The sequence below is a fragment of the Astatotilapia calliptera genome, chromosome 5, assembly GCF_900246225.1.
Source record: "Astatotilapia calliptera chromosome 5, fAstCal1.2, whole genome shotgun sequence".
In the NCBI taxonomy this organism is placed as follows: Eukaryota; Metazoa; Chordata; class Actinopteri; order Cichliformes; family Cichlidae; genus Astatotilapia; species Astatotilapia calliptera.
Window position 1 is genome coordinate 5,641,756 of NC_039306.1, and position 15,868 is coordinate 5,657,623.

General features: G+C 39.5%; 1 protein-coding gene across 6 annotated transcripts in view; it reads left to right on the forward strand.

Moving 5' to 3' along the window:
* The window catches only part of tox2 (TOX high mobility group box family member 2), a 102,865-nt gene that overhangs the window by 13,733 nt on the left and 73,264 nt on the right, over positions 1–15,868 (forward strand). For 4 of the 6 annotated variants that reach the window (XM_026166864.1, XM_026166865.1, XM_026166868.1 and 1 more), the window contains exon 1: positions 3,345–3,525. The exons of 1 other annotated variant lie outside the window; for it this stretch is intronic. In XM_026166864.1, coding sequence (XP_026022649.1) covers positions 3,433–3,525 — 93 coding nt within the window. In that variant the 5' untranslated portion in view covers positions 3,345–3,432. One more of the 6 variants, XM_026166866.1, reaches the window with a different exon arrangement.

A 15,868-nucleotide genomic window follows, 5' to 3' on the forward strand; every position in this document is an offset into this window, starting at 1 on the left:
ATTGTACGTCAATTACCGAAAAACGAATGTTTTCTCTCCAAAGTTGATTGCTTGCGTTTAGCACGAAGCACTGCAAACATCAGTGAGGTCTTTTACTGCTTTATTTAAAAAGGAAAATTATTGCGGTCTTAAAGTCATTTTCATCTAAATGTTATATTTCTGCATTGAAAAATTAGTTATCAATTTATGAAAAGTAAAATGACTACAGCTCAGATAAAGTTATTAAACCAGCGCTCCTGACATCATCGAAGTACAAGCAAGGTTATAACCCTTAATGGAAACTAATGTTTTATTTTTTCCTCTCATTTCCTGATGCTAGCAGGAGCTCTTACCGTGGCAATAAAAATGTTTGTGCCACTATTGTGCTGAATGGATGAATAGAGGGTAAGCTGGATGACACGATTTGCATTTTACACTGGAAAGTTTTTGTCCTTGAATGTTAAAGTTTTCCTGACTATGCCTCAGTTGTGTGTCATCTCCCTTTTATTTACATGTTACACCATTCTCTGTGCCCCTCCACCACACATTAATTTCTCCTCATCTCGATTTTTACCGGCATCCTTCGCTTGCACTTTTTTCCACTTACCCGATTTCTTCCACTACTTATTTTTTTAATCACCCATTTTCCTAATATATGGCATGAGTCCTTCACTGTTCTGTTTCACGTAAGGCTGTAATGCAAAAAAACTACACGCATTCTTTCCCAATGAAGGCATGAGTCCTCATGTGCCAGATAACCCTGTGTACTGTATCCTCTGCTGTAAAAGCAAGCGACTGAGCGAACGAGTAACGGTGAGAGAGAAAGTGAGAGACAGGCAGAGAGGAATCCAACACAGAGGTACAGAATTGGAAGAAATCAGTATCCTTGTGACAGTTAACCTCATGAGATTGGAGTCAGGACAGCCTGAGCTGGCAGCTGATGGCAGACTGCAACAGCAAGCCCATGGTGCAACCCATCTGTGCCTGGTATTAACGCAGGCTCAAACCCCAGGGCCAGAGCCACCATGCCGTGTGTTAGCAACATGGACATGGGCAGAGTCCTGAGGGGGCCAAAAAGTCACCCACTGGGATAACAATGGCAGCTTGGTTAACATAAACACACTCTCAAAGTGAGAGAAAAAATACACACTTTGCGCAAGAACGCAAGAATAAATTGCACATAGCCATAAGACTGAGCACACAACACCACTTCATCCCATTTGTAAAAATACACATTTGGCTGGGAGCAAGGTTATTTTTTCTTATCTGTACCTCGCTAAAGCTATGGTTGTTCTGTGTGTGCATCATGCTGTGTTGACTGCTGTGTGAGCATGTTTTCTATTTGTCCAGCTGTGTGTGAATGTGATTATGTGTGTGAATTCAAGGGTCAAAATTAGAGCAACAATTTATATCGCCATAGTGAGAAAATCAGGTCAGGTGGAGGGGAAAACATTTATCCCTACACAATGCAACAGATGCCTGACACCAGTAAAATACCTTAAAGTGGCTAAAAATGTTAGGTTTTGCTGTGTCAGAGAATGATTTTAGCACTCTATCTCTGCATAGCCATGACTCCATAGTTAGCCAGCTACTATAGTTAGCTAAGGCATCAAAAACCAACTCACAGATTTCTGAATGATCTACATTCCACTGTAACACAACCTAAATACTGTCAAACTTTCAACAGCATTATTAAATTACAAAAACCAACACACCAGATAACCCTGGCATATTAAATGATCAGAAAACACAACAAGTGTCAAGATACAATAGTTTTCCAAGTCTCGATGATACCCAATGTCTTATGACCTCTATCAAATTTTGTCCCATAAAATGATTAATTTTACTGTTTGGTGGCTTATAAAGACAACAACAACAAAAAAACCAACATATTGTCCCATTTCCCAGCTAAGGTTTCCAATCCAGTAGATGGAAGCCTTTAAGCATTTATTTATTTTGCACCTTCAGACTATACAAAATCAGGTGAGAACTGTTTTCCCCTCAGCAAAGTTGGGACTTCTAGTCTTCTATTATCTGATGTGCCACATTAGTGGTGATCTGGTTTCTTCACAGAAGGGAGATTTGTGACATCATATGTGAGGTCAAGTATTTTCCCATTACCTAGCAATAGGTAGATGATAAATGAGACCACAATATGAGACCACTGACCATCCACATGGCTTCTGTGGTCCACTGAGATAAAACTCCCGAGTTTGAAATTGGACGGATGAACAGTTGTGAAATGCGAAGAAGATACACAGAGATACAGAGATTCCTTTATTTATAAGTGAGATGTATTCCACTGGCTGCCGACTCACTGAAATGCATCAAAATACATAACAATATTTTTTATTTATATGACAAAACTGCTGTAAACAACATTTAAATAATGAAGTGAAGTGAAAAAGTTAATGAGATTCACCGTGAACTTTATGGTCCAAATTATGGCAGCATTAGGCTGCACATCATACCAAGTACGTCATTTAAATTCAGGGTCATATCAGGAATCTCAAAGCATAAATTCATGTTTTCATGAAAATATAACATAAAGCTTTAAATTCCTATTGAATTGAATGCATTTGTATTTTCTGTGTCTGTCAGATATAGTGTTATTACACTAAAATTAATTAAATAGTAAAGATTAGATGTTTAGCCATTTTTTAAAAGATGAACAGAGCCTGTGTAAGAGCTGATTTGATCATTTCAAAGAGATTTCACAAAAAAACTAAACATTTCTACAGCTCTTTGAAGCAGCCAAATGCCCACACCCCAGTGTTAAATCAACTTGTGATGCTCTCACGACCACGCAGAGAGGCTGTCGTTGGCCCACTATCTGAGGGTCACTTAAACTCACTAATAAAGACTTATTCTTCACTATACCTCGTCAATCCTCCCAGCCCCACTGACCCTCTTCTCGCCTGTCCTCCTCTGACCGGTAGAGGTCGCAGCCTAGCAGTTGCTGAGTGGACGGGAACGCATGGATGGATCAGAGCGCTCCCACATGACAAAGCTACAGCGCGTCTGGAAACGAGGAACGGAGAGCGGGCGTTTTGGGAGAAACCGTAGACAAGATCATTTCTTCACCTGCAGCACGCCCGGCTTGTTTCGCTGTCAAACAACTACACTGTTTAGCTTCCTAGTTTCAGAGATTACTGAGGCGGGCATCTGTCTTTTCTTTCCCCCCTCTTTCCAAGTGAACTTTATAGGGATGTTATATATGAGAGCATCAGCGTGCAGTTAGGGCCGAAGTAACTGTAGGACGGATATAAAGACTGAACATCTTCTCGTACTACTTTTTTGTTCGGTTTGATACACAAAAGAAAAAAAAGAGAGGGAGAGAGACGTGTGTGAGTGAGTGTGTGTGAGTGTGTGTGTGTGCAGGAGAGAGAGAAGTCGCACAGGTTTTTTTTTTGGGAGCTACGTTTTCATGCCGTCAGTCTTGCGGACTCTGAGATGGACGTCAGATTTTATCCAGCTCCCCCTTCAAGCGTGGGTTCATGTACGCTACCGACTGACTCCGGTTTGGACTATTACCATTCCAACAAGGTAAACGTTTACGGTTACTTTAGTCGGTCAGATGTGCAGCCATAAGTTTCATGATGTATATTGAATACGCATGGTGGCAGACGGGTCGTATTTTTTCAGGCACGCTGTTTGAAGACCTCTAGTGACAAGTGCTGCACTTTTGGTTCCCTCGGGATCAGTGAGTGACAGGCTGCATTTCCCCGTCAACTTCGTTGTATTTCTTTAATGTATTTGGACTCATAAACTTTGCTAAAAAGGACACCTGCTTTGAGATCGTGCACGTGAGGTGGCGTTTAATTTCAAATCGCTTGTGTGTTAGTGTGAATAAACTGGGGCTGCGTTGTGCTGTGGATGTCCTGTGAGCAGAGTTGGAGCGCACCACTTTATCTGGCGCACCGGAGGAGCTGGTGATTGCTTTCAACAACCAAAACTGACAAATGGACAAAATGAACGTGTGCATTTTTTTCTTGTCTTCTAATATATATAGACCGCCAGAATGTTTTCTATATGATCTAAATGCTTCAGAATTAACTGCGGAAATACACTTTCCAGCTACTTTACAGGGCCAGTGCACTATTATTCCGAAATACAATTATCAGCATTGCGTTGAAATATGAGAGCATGCTATGCGTATTGGTTAAGACTATACTTCTACATGTTGCAGCGTGATTTGGCATTTTCGTCTGTTTTATTTTGCATTATTGCTCGGTAAGATACTTTCCATTAGTACTAATCACTAGTATATTTTGGCATGCTTGGTTATCAACACCTGTATGGACAAAAATTCAACCACATCATTGTGCGCATAATAACTTTTTAGAAATGATTATTCGCCTTTGCCTTTAAAAGAAGCCTTCCGTGTTTGGTTAAAGTTTGATTATTATATTAGCTTTTGTGTTTACATTAACACTGATAAGAAGTGCTGGAAAAATTAACTGCGTTGTACGCACGATTCAGTAGTAAAAGAAGCGTTTATTGAACAACTTGAAGTGCTAACACCTGTCATGGATTATCTATCTCTGAAAACAGGCTCTTTGAAAGAAAGGAAAGAAAAGGCTGCATCTGCAGTAGTGCGTTTTGGATTTTCCAATTTCTTCTTGAATTATGTGGTTATTGATATCCTGTTGATGTTGGGCCTACAGTAAAGAGAGAAGCTTTTTACTCTTGCACTCTGTCCATGGTGGACACCATTGCAGATTCTTTTCCTTGCAGAAAAATGTTTGGCATCTACAAGTGAGAAATGTACATACAGACCTACTTAATAGTCCAAGGTTACAAGTTGCAAGTAATGATCCAAGTTTCTTTTACTGCGGTGGTCAAGGTAAAACTTGTGTAAACATTTACCAGTAACTATTGAGCAGAACTAGAAGAAGGCAGTATACCCCCAGCCATTCACATTGGTTTGCTTGCCTTAGCACCTGGAAGAAAGCCAGCAGGCAGTTAGCTTTTGCTGATGACAAAGTGAAACATTATAGCTCAGTACAATATTTGAATTGTTAATCTATCCTGTTCATGCACACAGTCACCTGTATGTATACATGTCCAACACATGCGGTTAGCTGCCTGTGGACACACTCTTCTACACCAACACTCACATACTTGGAGAGAGATTTGAATCACAATACGCGAATGGTTTACAAGGATTGCAGTTATTCCTCAACTCCTGACTCACTGGGACATCAACATCAGTCTTTAAAATCCAAATGAAGTGTTCATAGTTATAGCTCGATTTTGTTTTACACGTTAATTTAGTCTATCACTAGAAGCAGAATTCAGATAGAAGTACTTTTGTAATCTTTTTGTGATTTTGAAAAAGTTGTATAATTGTGTGTGTGTGCGGTTAGCTAAACACATACACTGTAGGCAGACAGAGTAGCTGCAGATGTGCTATCTACTGAAGATCACAGTAGGACCTTGTTGTTTCTGACTGAGGCTGCGTCCCAGCTCTTGTAGTATTAACACAATGAACTGTATTGGTTATCATGATTCAGCAAGCGTAGAGGCTGTTGGCCCGGTAAGGAGCAGGTTTGAGTTTCAAGGACAGAATCATATAACATTGTCATTACTAAAGTAACAGCTGTGACCATGATGTAAAGCGACACATTATCTGCACTGTACTCCTGCTTCTACACGTAACTGTTGAATAATGATACAGGATCTTTATAAGACATTTTTGGCAATAGTTCATCTTACTGGCGCCTTGAATTCACAAGTATGGAGTTGACCTGCTGGAGTGGCTCAGTATTAGAAGCACCGCAGCTGTTTAATGCCACTTCAATCAGCAAGTGAGGAAGCTGATTTCTTTTTTTCTTAAAGTCAGATTCACAAGACAGTTAGTCATTGCTGTTGATTTTTTTTTTTTAAATTTTTCCATGGTAAATTGCAAACATAATTCTAAGCAATGTTAAGAGCTGCATGTTTTCAAATAGGCACAAAACTCCCAAACGTGGCCTCCTGAAGACATTCACACCGATATATATATATATATATATACAGCTTGTTTGACAATCACTCGTGTAATTATGCATTACAGTACAGTATTAAATACACCAACCAGGAAGTGCACATAATACAAAGTGGGACAGTTCACATATAAAAAAGTGTATGGCTTCCTGTTCTAGTGGTGTAAAGTCAAATCTATTTCTGAGGGTGACTGTTAAGCTTTGTGTGAATGACTGTAAATTGTGTGCACACACAATGATCAGATCTCTACTCTATTTTTCTACTTTTTTTTTAGAAATCAGAAGCAGAGGAAGGAAAGATTGTTAATGTAATGCTTTTATTCAGGGACAGGTTGTTAAAACAGATGCAATAAAACATTCTTGCAGCACAGATTGCCTTCAGGAAGGTTACAGTGCTCAGTTTTTGTTAAAATATGTTACATGAGCTAACTTCCAGGAACCTCATCATAGGTGTTTTCATTATTTGGCCTTTTCTTCTGTGTTATAAATGGGATGGGCAGAATACAGTGTAGTCAGTATATATAGCTAGCACTGCAACCTAAATACTGTAGTCACTGTGTTAAATCAACACCTCTTTAAAACAACTGTAAGAACTAAAACTGAGCACTGTAATCTGAAGGTAGGATTTATTGCATGACTGATGACTACATTAATGCTAACAAACTGACAAGAGAATGTAAGCATCACCCAAATATTTAATCAGAAGGTTATGCTTTAGTTTTGTTTTTCAGTCAAGTTCACGCTCAAAAACCAAAAGGATAAAGATATTCTTTAAAACCGTTATGATGATTCTCTGCAATTCATTGTAAAAACAACCTGTGTGCCCGTATTTCAGAACAATGCAAAGAACAACACATGAGAAAAGCATCGATTTGTGTTTTGTTAAGAACCCCACGGCTCTGTTGCTCTTCTCAACTCCATCCAACTTGCATTGTCCTGCACTTGCACAATCACTGTGAGTCATCTTTACTTTTCGCCCAAGATTTCTCCTAATCTTTTTGAAGCCTCTCTGTATCTTTCCTCGCTGAGTGGGAGGCTTGTTTGTTCAGCGTACACTCAGCTGTGTATACCAGCGCTGAAGGCCACTTCTTCGCAAATGCCTGTTTTAGTGGGAGACTATTTGTCAAATGCATTATGACTTGTGCATACCCCGAGGCAGAATCACTCCGGTGAAATGAAGTTGGATAGATTACTGTAGATGTTCCACTTTCCCCTCATCCCTTTTCCCTCTAACAACACAGTGCCCAAGAGGGAGCCTCTTGTGTAATTATACTGTAGTTATACTGTAGGTTTATAATTCGATGGTTTGCAGATGTTACTCTTTACATAGTTGCAGTCTGTTCCAACTCACTATCAGTTATTTAGAGATTTTATTTAGGGCTAAATGCGTGCACGTGTGCGTATATTTGCATGCGTGCAAAGTGCAAATCTAATTGCTAAAACACTTTGAGGTGAGCTGTATGTATGAAACAGGTTTTAAGGTATACCTCATTTATACATTTATCTTATGTTTAATCTTATGCCCTATTTTACATCACTACACGAATACACATTACCATTAGCTGACATTCATCCACTCGAAAAGCAATGAGGCCAGCTTTTGCAGAGCACGTACCACCCCTTTTTAAGTGGTTCGTTCCATTTCCAGTGCTATCCAAATCACTGTATTAGTCACAGGATACTTCAAAGTATGGACAGGCAAAAATATTTTCCATTTGAATTCTCAGAATGTGATTTTTTTCCCCCTCTTGAAAACATGACAGTAATAGAAACAGAAATAAGAAGAGTTATTTCAGCAGTACCTCATTCTGTACACAGAGCGAAGTTAATTACATGGAGGCAAGCATTCTTGGGTCGACAGCATGGACTTGGGGTTTTTCATTGTGCCCATTCATAACATTCTGCTGACTGGCCAGTCCGAGTTGCAATATCCCAACTATTCTCACTGGGAAAATGTTAACCCATGCATGGCTCGCATGCACACCAGAGGGAAAAATGCAGTCTGTGTTGCTGGAACTACAAGTGGCGAGTTTGCTGTTATAATGCAGTTACTGGCAGTCGGCACATGGAATTAAGGCTATGTTTTGGATTTAAAAATCACTAAACTGTCTTTATTGTAAAGTTCTCTTGTTTTATTTTTTAATTTTTAATTTTTTGGTCTAACCACTTCCTGGCTGTATTCATAATGAAGTCTTTCTGTCTCCCCACATCCCCCCCCCCCCCCCCCTCGCTGTGTCTAACTTCTTCTCTCATTTACCTTCCCAGCAGCAATGTCAAAAGGTTATGGAGGGAAGCTGGATCGCCTGGGGCTGATTGTGTCTTTGAGTTAATGATAAGTAGCTACAGTGTTATTCTCTGGAGCAGTGGGGCTTAGATTGTGTTGTGTGCATGGACTGTTACAGTAGGAGTGTGATGGTTTTGTTTTGAAACACAATAAAGCGAAATAGAGGTACGACTGCATTTTTCATCTGAGTTAAATCCAAAAGTGTGTTACACGCAGAACCCAAGCTTCCTCGTTTGGCTTCATGTCTGTTTAGCTATGTTTCTATGTTACAGTATAGTTGCATCACAAGAAAAAGCCCCAATCTCGCCACATCAGTGATACTGTAGTTTCTATTCTATAGCTGTATCTGCCTTGGATTTCATGGGGTATTTTAAGGACAGCTATTGTCTGTACAGAGAGCAAATAAGGGGATACAGCTATCCATTACAGGGATTTACCACGATGGACTCGAGTTTAACCTACAAGATAGAGAAGTCAACCAGACTCACAGCACTCCAGTGCTCTGTACTTTATAATCTAGACCAGACATGACTCAGAGCTACTAGAGGTGTTAAGAGGGTCATAAGTCATGTATGGCTGAAAATAGATTCTATAGTTTATCCTGCCTCGTTATCTACTTAATCACCGAGGTCCATAGAAACAGGCTATTTATGTTGATGATTGATTATATTACCAAGAATTGAATCATGACAGTGTATTTTTTAAACTCCTCCCAATATACTTTAGAGATATACTATTGCATTTCAAGTAATTTCTGCGCTGTTATCAGCCTGTAATCTATCATTCAGTAAGTTTATCAGCAGACTGCTTTTAGAGTGAGGCTGATATTAAGTTTTCAGCCTGGGTGACGTGCATGACAAGCTGTAAGTTACTGCGAAACACAGCCGCATCATAAGGTGTCAGAGTAATTTCAATCTTGACGTTGATTACGAAGTGAATCGGCCGAGCCCCGGTTCAACTCGTGCCCCTCATTAAATCACATTAACCCTAATTATCGTCACAGCCCCTTGAAACCAAAATACAACAGTCAGGCTTGACTCTTGGCTCCTCAGCTGGCTGTTGGGTGTGTGCATCATGCACTTGTGACTTGTGTAAAGTCAAGTCCAGTGTGGCAAGGCATTTTAAACTGTCTTCACCTCAGGAGGCCACTGGTTTCTCAGTAGCAATTGCCTTGACTGGCTGTCTCTCCCCCCCTATCACCTCCCTCCTGCAGCCCAGTTTCCTTGTGCTGCTTTATATTCACTTCTTGATTGGTTGGGGGATGGGTGGTGGAATAGCATTTGAGAGGTTAGCTGGTTAGTGAAGGGAGGGGGGAAGAAGGTTGGTGTGTGCATAAAGAAAGAGAAGGGTCTGTAGGTGGAGGGAAACTGGAGAGAGATTTTTAGGGGTACTTTATTTTTCAGCTCGCCATTGAGTCTGTAATGTCATTCAACGATGTGGAAACCAAAATGAGCCTTGCCACCAGATGTGTTCCAGTCCAGATAGCGACTTGAAAGACAGACGTTTATTGTTTTAGTGCATTTGGTGTGGTTCAAACCCAAACTGCATGAAATGCTGATTGATGGATTTCACTAAAGAATGTCTGTGCGTGTGTGCGTGTGTGTGTGAGAGGGAAGCAAAAAGAGGGAGAAAGATCTCCTTTATCTGATTTATTTAACTATTTCTGTGCCCTGTTCTTTGCTCACTGTGCTGACGGGAAGGGAAAGCTGACAGTATTTCAGTGTGCTACAGTAGCATTTCAGAGCAGATTCATCTGCTTTCCATCAGCACTGCAGAAAAAGAAATACAACCCTTGATTCATTCTTTGTTGAACTTGAAGGCTCATTCTTTAAGTCGAGTTGCACTTTTATGTCTGTTGAGTGAGGTCTCTGTATTTCTGTAGACAAAACAAATGTAACATGCTTCAGCAGAGATAAGTATGGCAAACATAGTAGTGAGTGTCATAAAAGCTGTTGCGTAGAAGGCTTTTTATTATAAAAATGAGCCATTAGTAACTTTTGATCTCTTGCTGTGCAAATGTATGTTTTTGGTTCGCCAATAGCAACAGCCAAACTTGTTGCTGACATTTAGCAGCATCCACATGCATGTGGTTTAGACTTCAGGTCAGGAAGTGCGTAGTTCAGTTTTTCGTTGCTACAGTTTTAGAATCCCAACTGTGAATAGCATGTTCCTAATTATCATACAATAAAATTTGGGTTGTTCCCATTGTTTTATGATTAAGGAATCAGCATGCCAACATGGATGCAACAAAGACAAAACATTTTCATTGTGCTGAAATTCTACAATTCCCCCAGCAAGAAAGCTGATCTTCATTAGGATAATTGCTTCATTTCATTCATAAACAAATAGACCACAAAGTGATTATTCTAGATGCTGGAGATTATGAGCACAGTTATTGGACTTGGCAGATTTGTGTAAAGCAGGCTTTGGTACATAAATTAGCGTAACCATTGTACGAGAAAACCATATCAACATTTCAAATAAGCACAGACGGATCTCATCATCTCTCACTTTCACACTCGCCACTCTCCAAACGTCTTAGAGTTCATCCACTAATTTGTTTTTCATTTCATCTCTATAGGAATGTTGTGTTATAGCATATGTTTTGGTACTGTCGTGACTTTTTTGCCAGTAAAGGCTGTAGCTGAAATGGTGGAAGACTAAGGCTGATGGGCAGGAAATGAAACACCAAGGAGAAGAAAGAGTAAAAGGAGAATGGGTAAGAGCGATTTGGGGGATCTTGAGAGGTCAGAGCGTGCAAATTATGACAGAACAGGTCTAGATGTGGTGTTTCTAACATCCTTAGTTTAGTCTGTTAAGGCTCCAAATCGCTATTTAATGGAATGATTCGATTTTTTTTCTTGCTTTTTTGTTAGATGGTAAATTATCACTGTTGACTCAGTGCTGGTTGTAATAAAGATTTGTTGTGTTAATGGAGACAGGAACAGGAAAGTCAGGAAGAATGTACTTGTTAGAGTTGGCCAATGATTTATTCGTTGGCGTTATAGTCCTCCTTTCTCCTTCTGATGGGTGTTTCTTTAGAAAAGGTCAGCAAGAATGGCATGATCCAACAGATTCCATAGGCTAAATGTATAAAAACACTTATAAACAGAGTGTCAAAGAATGCAGCTGTCGGGTTCGCAAGCCTGGGCAAACACGAACAGTTGTCTTAGCTTCCTGAGGCATGTCCTGTGCAAACAGAACTAGAGACGGCTGGTTCAGGTCCACACTCAAAGACCACAGGACCACTGAGAGACACTCAAAGACATACACTCTCTTGCAAGTAGACGTTCTTGCATGCAGTCACATCACACAAATAAACACAAGTGCAAATGTGAGCTCATAGACCACAGAAATGTGTTGTTATGTAGCAACATTTCAAGCCACAGATCACTGTAACTGATACTATGAGCAGCTTAGCATTAGCAGCTGATGTGCGATCACTGTTATTATATTCAAATGATTTGTAGTAAAATGTATCCAAAAGACAGTCTTTTAAATTTGTTTTTAAAAACCTTTGACTTGTCAGTAAATCATTACTGAGTCACTTATGGGTTGCACCGGAAGTTAGTCAGCTGGTTAGACCACCAGCGATTGGTCGTCCACCATGTGCCATTTGTTTCTGTGCCTCCCTGAGCCAAGTGTGTGTGAGATTCCCCTCCCTATCACTACAAACCCACAGTGCCCCCAAGGCCTCTTTTTGCCTCTGTCTTGTAAACCACCTCTGGCACTGTTGGGCTTTGTTCATAATGTTTTCATTGTAGTATTGCCTCACTTTCCAGGAATTATATTCTCTGTGTGTTGATAGCCTGACTTTGCTACCCAATCATTTTCAGTGACAATTTTATGTAGTAAAAACACTTAATCTTACACAGGAGCCACCCTGTAGTAAAATGCAGATGCAAATGCATTTCTCAAGTAGTGCCAAGTCTTATTTGGCATTGCTTATACACTTGCTTTTAATATATGTACTATATAATAGATTAAATAAATAGATAACAGATTTACATTTATGAAAGTTTTTTAACCTTAGCTTATTTTTGATCTACAGTAGCTGTTTATGTCTGAGTACTCTGATGTGTTGGTGCAGCTGAGACTGAGTGTGTTCACAGTGCAAACGCGGCATTGCTGGCACTCCTGGTTTCACTTAATCTTTGACACAAAGGCACTTGCTTGTGGCTGGGATCTCAGACAGATTTAGTGACAGAGAAAGCGAGCTAAGGAGAGAGAGACCTCTGGTTAAGTGAGCGTAGATATCATTAAAAAAAAATTGCTTAAATTACTTTATATTTATTATTTGAGTATCTCCATTCACAGCAAATGGAAAATATGTTTCTATTTGTTATTTATGTAATTCTTGAAGATTGCTGGCAATTATTTGACAAACTAAAGAAAACATAGCATAGCAGGTCTGATACCATGCCAGGTACTTTGGTCACCTCAGGACCTTTTTCTCAGTTGTAGAGTACACAGACATCCGCAGATACCGCCAGTGTGATGATTTATTTGCCTGCCATTTTGTAATTACCCAGGGGGTAGAATAGAAAACATCTCTGAGATTATAGTTTCTCTAAGCATTCAAAAAAATAAAAAAAACATGATAATAATAAAAAAATAATTCCCAAGAGACTTTAAATAATTTGCCAGTAAGCTGTTTTAAGGCATCTTTTGATGTTTAATCAAGGGCTGAAACATTAATTGGAAATGTTTTCAGCATCGCTGCAGTGATGAAAATAAAAAACAAAAACTATCTGAAACATTTTTAAAAGAAAAAAATATCTGAATCCAAATTGTCTTGTTATCTCGAGTTGTATTTGTAATTACTGTTGTTGTGTTGGTTTTTTTGTTGTTTAACTTTACCTCTTGGCACCGTAGGCTGTTGTTTACAAAGACTTGCATCCTTAGATGCAGAATTATTGCATTCTGATAAGTAATTAATGAAAAAAGAGTCTTTTTGAATCTGGCTGGAGGAATTTATCCAAAATGGAAATAGCCACCTCCCATCGTACTTTCCCCAGGATATGCTGACACTATTCATGGGTTAATCACCGTATTTTTGGCAGGAGGAAGGTGTCAGTTCTTTTAGGTATACACCATCTAGTGTTCTTTTAATTGACTTCAGGAGAAACTGTATCAAGACGTGCTGATGAAGTTACAAATTGGCTAAAGCGTCTCGTTCTGAGCGCCAGATCTCCTTGTTCCTTTTGGTTTGGTTTGTTGTACTTTCTGCTGCTCAGCATAATGACGAGGGTGGAAGAGTGGAAGATTTCAATTACTCCAAGAAAGTCAAGGAGGCTGTTGAAGTTTGAAAAATACAACATGAGCTGGTTGCTCTGTGGAGATTGTGCCCATTTGGAATGTAATTAAATTGGTTTGGCTGCTTGCCAGTGAAAAAATACATTTCTTTTTTTTTTCTCTTTGCAAATGAAAATGTATAGAGTGTTTTGCTGAAAAATACCTGGAGGGAACAGTAAGCTGTTGAATATTTGTAATACAGCTTGCATTGTGCAGTTGAAATGAGTTTTGAGATGAGTTATCCGTTGTGGTTTCCCCTTTGACATTTCAAAGGTATGCAGCTTTTGAACCATGGATTTACTGTAATCTATTTTTTTCTATTATTGATGTGTGGTTGAGTTATAAAGTGTAGATTGGCTTCTCTGCCATTTCACTAGCTTTGCCATATCAGAAACCACAAGGCCACTGAGCAGCAGCAGACTTTGTAATAATGTTATATACATGGTGACATGTGAAGCAGAGTTGTTGGTCCCAGTCAACACAGGACACTGTGCAAAACTGGTGTTTACTTTACACAAACACTCCTAGTAGGCTTCACAAAGTAATCAGTCTGTGGTGAAAGAGATATTTCCGAATTGCATAATTTGAACATGATAAGCACATAAATATGCTGTGAAATTGAGGAACTGCAATTTTTGGCAAATATAATAAACCATAAATGTCATGGTAGCAAATGTTCTCACATAATTTACCGCCCCAGTTTACACTAGACATTACTCCGTTTCTGAAAAACAAGTTTTTAGGTTTTAATAATTTGAATCTTTAACGAGTAACTGAGTGAAAAAGAGAAACTGTGATAACCGTGTTATCATTTCTTCTCCTTTAGTTACGAAGAGCAAAAGCAATTGACATTTGAGATTGTTTTAGCACTCACGGTGTGCAACATGATCTTCCACCTCTTCAAATGACCGCAAAAGCAGCATAAACCTCAAAGATAAAAATAAAAAGATTATTGGTACGTGCACTGTTAACTTTCAAGAGGAAAAGAGAGAGAGGAAGGGAGGGAGGGTCAGAGTGAAGAACCACAAGGAGAGTGTGAGCTGTTAGGTTTGTTAGGTTGTTGTGTGTTTGTTGTGGAGTATTATAAAAATCCAGCCGCTTCTGATCCACTGTTCCCTGATCTGCAAATGGATCGAGCTGCCCAGCGGAGCCATTCTTACAAAATCAGCCTGACATGGCGTTATAATAGCTTTTTCTTGTACGTGTTCTGTCAAATCAACTTAGCTTCTTTGGGTGCTATTTTAGTGGTCACAGAGTCGATTTTTTTTGTCTGTGTTGCAGCTTATCCCCAGAGAGCCCATGGAAATATACTCATATGTCCAATGCCATAATGCCATCGTTTTAGCACTATGACACTTTTGGAAAGTGTACTTTGAAACCAGATCTGTGAAGCGAGGCAGAGAGGTGCTGAGCTGATGAGCTAATTAGTGGGGTCTACCACTGTTGTGCTAATGGCTCTTGCTCATGCATGTGTGTATGTGTTCAGGCTGTTTTTTTAAGGCTTAATCCAGCATGCACACGACAAAGCCTGCTAAGTGAATCAAACGGCTGGGTATCAGTGGAAACAAGGCTCCTCAATGGAACTGCAAAGATAGAGCAAACGGGCACAGATATGCCAATACACCTTTAGGGCATTGACTCTTTGCCATAATGCTTTCATATGCCTCTGAATGCAAAGGCTTTTTGTTGTTGTTGTCTTAGATACATTTCTGGGAAAACATGTATTTGTGTGTGTGTGTGTGTGTGTGTGTGTGTGTGTGTGTGTATTTGAGAAAATCTGGACTCAGGAACATACTGTAAAGCTATAAAAAGTAGGTTTCTACTGTTGCAGCCCCGCGATTGTGCAATCAACTACAAAACAAACACGTTCTAGAGAGAGGAAGCGATTGAAAGATAAATCTTTATCTGGCAGGCAGAGAAAAAAAGAGCTTGTTGAGCAATTTTGTAAACTTACACTGAATAAAAATAATAAAATAAGTGGACCTGGACAGCACATTGTCACTGTTCCATATAAACATGCGAGCAAGATGAGGCAGTTCCTTTTCCCAAGCATGCACGTGCTGACATGACACCAGCTCTCACTTTCATTTGTGCTTATGCACCTGCTGACACTCACTGTTATTTTCATTATAGTCGTTGTTCTACATGTTCTTACCACAGTGTGATTGCACACTAGGCAACATGTTTCTAAAACTATATAGAAAAGTACTTGTCAAGACAGCTCAGAGTGAGAATTTCTGGGGATTTGTATGCTTTTCGAACACTAAAATTCACTTTGTTAAAAGGAAAAGCTGCAGGTAAAGTTGTTATTTATGTTACTGCA